This window comes from Limulus polyphemus, unplaced genomic scaffold (assembly GCF_000517525.1).
Source record: "Limulus polyphemus unplaced genomic scaffold, Limulus_polyphemus-2.1.2 Scaffold140, whole genome shotgun sequence".
Classification (NCBI taxonomy): domain Eukaryota; kingdom Metazoa; phylum Arthropoda; class Merostomata; order Xiphosura; family Limulidae; genus Limulus; species Limulus polyphemus.
In genome coordinates, this window is record NW_013665750.1 from 810,417 (window position 1) to 818,592 (window position 8,176).

General features: G+C 29.5%; 1 protein-coding gene across 1 annotated transcript in view; it reads right to left on the minus strand.

Annotated features, from left to right (window-relative positions):
• Nucleotides 1–8,176, minus strand: part of LOC106474663 (probable dolichyl pyrophosphate Glc1Man9GlcNAc2 alpha-1,3-glucosyltransferase) — a 67,874-nt gene that overhangs the window by 3,154 nt on the left and 56,544 nt on the right. The window contains exon 11 of the mRNA XM_013935359.2: nucleotides 7,416–7,488. Coding sequence (XP_013790813.1) covers nucleotides 7,416–7,488 — 73 coding nt within the window. The remainder of the gene's footprint in view (nucleotides 1–7,415; nucleotides 7,489–8,176) is intronic.

The window sequence follows — 8,176 nt, forward strand, 5'->3', positions numbered from 1 at the left end:
CAAACTGAAGATTATAATTTAAATTTTAGTACTATATATATTACATAATTTCTTAATTTAAAAGCAAATATTAAAAAAACAGACAAACATCGATTTTTGTGTGTCACATGGTATGTTGAATGCAGCACTGGTTCAAATTAGATGTTTGTAAAGTCAAAATACTAAGTCTATAGTTTTTAAAGAATTAGAAACTCAAACTACCAATATTGACAAGCTAGAATATTAAATAAGAGCCTCTTATCTTTTCAATTTTCCAAGCTATTGCTCATGTAATAAATCAAAGAAATGTTTGATAACTATCCAGACATTATAAAGATTTTGCATGTAAAATTTCAAAATTTTCTAATGCATAAAAGTATTTTTAATCTTAAAATGAATATTCTTTTGCATGATAGATAGGCAACATGCAAAAAGAAAAAATAGACACGAGAAAAACATTGCTTTATAAACCGTAAGACTTAATAAAAAAACCTGATATTTTGCATATGAAAGCATTGTAATGTTTACTGATGATCTGCCAAATTTTGATAACATTCGCTTACTAACTAGAAAGTTGAAGCATGAAAACTGTAACAAGCACAAAATGGTTATGAGGTCAGTCCCAGGGATCAAGCCCATGCTGAGAGTTAATTGTTGTGGTTGATGTTGTTTTATTATTATTTTCACCTTTTTAATATGAGCACATTTAGTTATTATAGTTAACTGACATTTGTTCTTTTGTAGTTTTATATTAATTTGTGTTCAAGATTTTTGTGGTATTTTGGTGTTATTGATGTCCCAATATGGTATAGTTCTATATCTTTTGCTTATTATTTTTACCTATACTTTACGGGTATTTCAAAAATAGTAAATTTATCTGCCACTTTTTAAAAATCAATTTATTTTCAATTTACTCATTGTAAAGGTAACATCCTGACATGGTATATATTAACTAATTCCTATCAGCATTTTCAGATAAACATTATTGGCTAGATGGCTTTCATTCGAAATCTTTGTGATGAAACAATAAGACTGTCGAAACTTCTAAATGGGTTAACTATTAAAATGATTTCTGACTTACTAATATTTCATTCACTGTTATGAAAGTATTTGAGTCTTGTCTGTATACAGCTATGGAAGTATGAACATGTAAATGTCTCAATGGTGTTACGGTTTCATTTCACCCTTATGACAAACTTAACGGAATGTACTAAACAACCCCAGTAAAACAACATGACAATTCTGAATTTAAAGGATATGATTGTAACGGTTCTTTAATTCTCTCAAAACAGGCTCGGTCGATTTAAATGACCACATGACTTCTTTGAGCTTGTTTAAAGTCTTTATAGATTTTGATACTACTAACTTTTAATATAGTATGTATATCTTCCCTTTCAAATACAAAAAGTGATATATTTTAGTGAAGTATTTTAAGTAAACTAAAACAAAAGATTTGTCCATGAATATATCAAGTATTTGTTTTGAATAGTCCATGTGCAAAGTGATTTTCATGTTAAGATTAAAAACACTTTTCAAAAATCTCAAATTTCATTTGTATAATCTCTAAAACCTCCTAAATACACTTCAAATGTTTGTTTTAAGTAACACTTTACATTTTATCTGTTATTTTCTCTAGCCTAACTCTATACATATACAGACCTCATAACCACCACAAAAAAACAACTAAATTACCGTTTTTTTCTTCTTTCTGGAAGGATTTCAAATTGTACCATGAAATTACATTTGTTTATCCTAAATAGCTTTACAATGGTAACAGTATACATCTCTACAGTATACCTAAATTTTATTGTTTTATTCTTCTTTGAACTGTGACTAACTACTATTTGTACCATTATAAGTTGTAACTCCCTTGTAGAATGTGGAGCTCAAAATACACTATTGAATTACACTACCCAAGAACTGCTCGAGTGTGTACCTCGTGAAACATTTTTATAATATATTTTACCTAATCTAACTTTAACTAACCTAAAGAGATCTCTATTTTTACATTTTAGTTACTTTTATAATAATAAATAAAGAATAAACATGATAAAATAAGAAATAAAGTGCTTACCAGCTCTTTTTTTTTCCGTTGTTGACTGTAGAGGACACTTAACCCTACTTTTTTATATACTGATAATAGCAATGCACTAAATAATTTTTATTTAATTAAATAATGTATCAAAGAACATAGAATAATAGCATGCAAAAAGCAAACAATTTGCCCTAACTATCACACTTTTTCTGACTTTCTAACTATGTGACAAGAACCCTTACAAATTCATCCAAGCAACTTGTTATCTTTCCCATGGGAATGAAGCTCTTACTAACAGTGAAAATGACAATTCTCTGTTCAGAAAACAAGGTAATATAATAAGTCATTTGATACATGAAAAACCTTGGCTTTCTATTGGTTATACTTAATATAGAATTAAACATAAGAGAGAACTATTAACAATCCTGAAAGAGAAGATGTGACAGGAAGGTGTGGCAAGAGGGGGGTCTGATTTTCTATTTGATTGTTCTATAACCAAACAAAATTGAAGGCTATAAAAATTATGGTTTGTCTGAGCAATGGCAATTTTATAGTGAATAAGTTACATTAAATTTCGTACTTATTGGAGGAGTGGTGAATAAAATCGAGAAAAGGGGGTGCCTAGAAAAAATATGTCACATTTCTCACACTAGGGGAAATTCAAGATTTTTTAAATATTGCCTTATAAAATTAAGAACTTAAAACTTATATCCTATCAAAATGTGGATTATTAGCTACGATTTTATGCTATACTCATTGCTGTAACATAAACAAAAAGTAGTTTAATAAAACTTTGAATGCAAGTCTCTAAAACCTCACGACATACACTGTAATGATGCCCAGGCAGTGAGGGTTAAGGGTTCTTGAAAAAGAATCATATATTCCAGATTCAGAATGATCATGATATAACAATACAATAATTATTATACTTCAGCATGAAGATATTTATATTATCTTGTGTATCTTGATGACTGCAACAATCTTTCAATCTTTCTTAGAATAAACTATGACAATTAATTTTAAGCATTATGAAGTAGGAAGAACGTGCGCTATTTATAACACAGTAATTATCCATTGACTTTTCACATCATAATTTAAATTCTCAAACAGCTGTAAATAAAGAAGTTTTACAGAAAAACTAAAGTAATCCTTTTATAATGTTTCTAATGCAAGATACTTTAATCCTATGGCTTCCAGCACCTTTTAATTACTTTCTGCATATGGTACTCCGTTACATTCAAAATTTAATTAAATCACTTTATTATCAATATATGTTAATGAAATTACCATTATAATGTATGTTATAATTTGAATTTTCATGTTATCTAAATTTTAATTACTTTGTTTTAAATGAAACTTTTCAAAAAAGTAATTGCAGTTTTTGTGTCACTTGATTCATGAGCTTTGAAAATTTTCGACTTCAGCAGCAGTTCACTCTTAGCCACATAAGCATGACCTATTTGACACATCATATCCAAAGTCCTACAACTGTATTCACTTGGAAAGAAATATAAATTTTCCAACCCTTGAAGGGTGCCATGCTCCAATGTACATGAAGTTAGTTGAAACAAGTGTATATAGTCTTTAGAAAGAGCTCAGTTTACACTATACTCTATCAAGGGGTAATTAGCATGCAGTTTTCCTCATGGTGTATATGTAATTGTCATTCATATTGTTGTTTGCTTGATCATCTATAGCATTATGGTGGTTTTTTACCTAATTCTGCTATAGTTGGAGAGAGAGTTAAATTGTATTTAGGTCTTACTCTTATATTTTAGTTAATTATGTATAATGTATTTTAAAAACCATATTTGAATGGTTTCATGATTTTTATAAGTTTAACTTGTCACCTATATGAAAGGTTATAAACAAAATGACACGAATAAGTGCAACCTTGTTTCGGCAAGATGTTTCTGTGAAGAGTCTGCCGAAATATCTTCATAAAGCTCTGTGGGTATCAGTTGATGTATGGACATAAATAATAATAACAAAGAATTTGAAAGGAAAAATTAATATTAAAAAATACACTATGTGAAAAAAATAAAGACGTGAAATTATGCATATAAGAAAAATTCAACTATTCTAGTCTATTTCTATGAAGAGTTGGAAGGTATGTACATATTTCCATTTGCTAATTTAAAACCTTGCATTGTATGTTGACGATAGACATAATTAGTGATATATTAAAGAAAATGGAAAATGAAATATAAATATTTACCTTAAAAAACTTTTGATATCATTTATGAGGTTCTACAGATTATGCAAATGAAATGTGAAAACTGTGACATAAAAAATAGCATTCTTAAACTTCATATAAAAATTACCTTGCAGGTAAACTATTCAAAGTGCAAGTACAAATAACTACATAAATAGTACAAAAAATCAAAATTAAATGTTATATTTTTCTGAAACTACATACTTTCAGGAACACACTTTTCAATTTTTAAATAATTTCACCTTATAGTTTATTTTTTTGGAATGAAATATGATGAGAATGATGTTCTCTACTAAAAATTTAGTTGCTCCTAGTCATAGGATTAAGTCTGGAAATACTTGATACACATGCTTGTTTAAACCAATTGATATCTGCAACTAATGTTAGTTTTCTGCCTTTTGTTTTTCTCTTTTTCTTAGAGTTCTTTTAAGAAATTTTATATTTTTAAAAGCTTGTAACTACATTTATTATTTGAATTTCTATTCTTTTTTAGATGATTTAGGTAGAGCCTTAGTGATGGGCAGAAACTGCTTAGTTCAGCATGACACTTGTGGATAAACGAAGTTTTATAATAATGGAATGTATGAAAAGTGACACGAAAAATGGTGCCAACTCGGTAACTCGTGGCACGATTTTAACAAAACTTGTGTTATTCTGTATCTATTCTCATTTCATTACAAATATGGTGCTATTGTGTGCAGTTTTTGCTGTATTTAATTACAGACAAGCACACAAACAAACAAAGTATATAGATTACATGTAATATATTATTTAAACATCAGTAGATACTTCTACACATCTGGATAACAGCAATGCAGTCACTGCAGAAATTCACACTTTTTACTTTTTGATTAATGGCACTCTCTAAGAACCAATATTTCACACCCTGTATCATTCATGGAACTACTTCCTGCATCAATGATTATGCTTATTCTGATGGCCATGACTGTGTATTATTGCCTGACACAGTAATTCCCACTGTAACACACTCCTTTAATTCTTTCAGCACAAGGTCGGTCCCTGTGACCAACCTCATAACCATTTTGTTCTTGTTAGAGTTTTCATGCTGTTAACTTTTAAATTAGTAAGCATATGTCAATGAAATTTGGCAGTAAACATTACAATGCTTTCATATGCAAAATATCAAATCTTTTATTATATTCTAAGGTTTGTTAAGTAATGTTTTTCTCGTGCCTTTTTTTTCTTTTCACATGTTGCCTATCTAATATGCAAAGTAATTTTCATTTTAAAACTAAAAATACTTTTATGCATCAGAAAATTTTCAAATTTCACACGCAAAATCTTTATAATGTGCAGATAGTTATCAACCATTTCTTAAGAAAAACTATATTTTATCTGTTATTTTCAGTAATTAATCTTTGTATGGGTTTGGTAGATTTGACCGATTTTGTAACCACCATAAAAAATTAGGAAATAGATATAAATTATGCCTCTTTCATTCTAGAATGAAAACAAATTATAACAAAAACATAAATGTTTAGACTAAATACCTTAAATATCATAACATTATACATTTATATATATTCATTGTACTGACTTTTCAGCCATGCCTGGCTAACTATACAGATGTGACAATGATGCAGCATACTTGCTCTCATGTTACTGTATCCAGTAATATAAAACTGATCTTTAGTCTTTACAAGGTGACCTGTCTTGGCTGTGTTTTAGTAGATTAGTATTTTGTAAAATACAGTCACAATTCAATTATTATACATTATATATGTATATAGGTTATTGCTATTTTGAAATAAGGTCTTAAACTTATTTTTCTTAAAACAAAGAACAGTAAATAAAGATGTAAAGGCAACAATTATCTCTTCTAGTTATGACATTTGTACTTGGTTGCTGCTTGACAAGGGTTGCTAAGCCTTTAAAAATTTTGCATGTGGAGGACATGAAACAAAAATTTTTTTAGGTTTTATTTATACATTTGAATAACTTAAAAGTCATAAATTACTACATTAATACCACAGAATTCCACTATACTTTTTCAAGCTTTGTAACTAAGCTGTATTTCAGTCTAAGAAAATATGAAATTTCGAACAGACTAAAGACACAACCTCCCTCCTTGAAATCTTGGTTGAAAAGAAAGAGGTGGCATCCTAACACTTTAAAATGGCCGAGAAAGCCATTTGGGGTACATTCTGATCTTTCGATTTGTTATTCACATTTCAAGTAAGCAAGGGCAATTCCATAAATAGAAAGAAGTGAGTGGGGCTACTGTGTTTGATTCAGTACATGAGAGATATTTCAGCAAATAGAAAAGATATGAGGTTCTTATTTTATATTCTAGCTTGTTAGTATCGGTAATTTGAGTTCCTAATTTGTACGAAACTAAAGACTTAGTATTTTGACATCACAAATATTTAATTAATTAAACCAGTGCTGCATTCAACATACCACGTAACACACAAAAAATTGATGTTTAACTGTGTTTTTTAATATTAGCTTTTAAATTAAGAAATTAGATAATGTATAATACTAAAATTTTAATTATAATCTACAGTTTGATACCAAACTTACTGACATAAATTCATGAAGTAGCAGTTCAATAAAATTTTGAATGCGAATCAACAAATGCGATGACATGGCCTTTGATGCTTGACCTGTCTGGAAAGGGTTAAAGGATGGTGAAGCCAATTTTTGACCACATATCTTTACAAAATTTCCACAGACCCTCCATTGGTAAATGTGATTGCTGCAATTTAAATTTCTTTGGCTATCTTTCTGATGAAAATAGCAAATGATTTTGAGGTGTTGCAGGAAAATTGTGAATATTTTCCTTCTAAGTCTTTGGTAACATCAAACCCTTGTTAACTCAACTATTGGATATGCTCACTTCTACGGAGAATATAGAAGGTTCCTTTCTTCAAAATATAGTACTCTTTGGTACTGCATTGTTTAACAATCTCCTTATAAGAATATACTTTCTTGGAAAAGGGCTGTGATTTAAAACTCCAACTTCAATTTGGTCAGTGTTGGAACTGAACTTAATAAATTTACTGTGAACCAAATTTGTAGGTGCTAAAGTTTCATGTAGATGCAACTGTTTACATCTGCAACAATATGCTCTGCATTAGCATATAAAAATTAATTATATAAAGTGCAATTAAGCTTTTATATTGTAATTTCAAAATTATCTTAGGTTACAAAATGGAAACTTACCTGAAATACCTTGTAAGACTACGAAAATTGTACACAGAGTACATTAATAGTAGTAATATCTTGCCGGGAGTCTCTGAAACACAGACAATAAAGTTTTATTTATTGTATTATCTGAAGAAAAAAACAATATAAATAATTTATGGAACCTTTCCATCCACTTAAATGATTTATTACAACTATGCACAAATATGTGCCATAGAATGTAAATTAAACTTTTGAAAGTTATTTCATCACAAAAGAAAAAAACAGAAGTTTGTATTACGATAATGGTTTTAATTATGGTTCAATATTTTTTATTGCAAATCAATATCACAATTAAATAACATTAGAACATATAATCTAGATAACTAGGGTATTTATACTACTTTCCAAATGAAACACTAATTATCTTGTGCTACAACATGCCTAGAACTCAAGGTTCTGTCGAATTGTCAGATTTTGTTAGAGGAAGGATAGTTGGTCAAGCAGATGGTGGAATAAGTCAGTGGCAAATTTCGCAGTATTTGGGAATCCCGCTTTCGACAGTCAACAGAATCATCGTGCAGTTCAGGAAACATGGCAAGGAAACAAATGAGCAGCATCTGGGTGGTCCTGATCCATCGGAGAGGACAAAAGGGGCTGTCAGGAGAAGCATCAAAATGGATCCCAGATTAACGACTGCAGAAGTGGCCAAAGTTGATGAAATGAGCCAGAAATCTGTTCAACGGATTCTCCACAGATTGGGTTATCGTTGCAGAGCAGCTAGACGGAAGCCCTTTTTA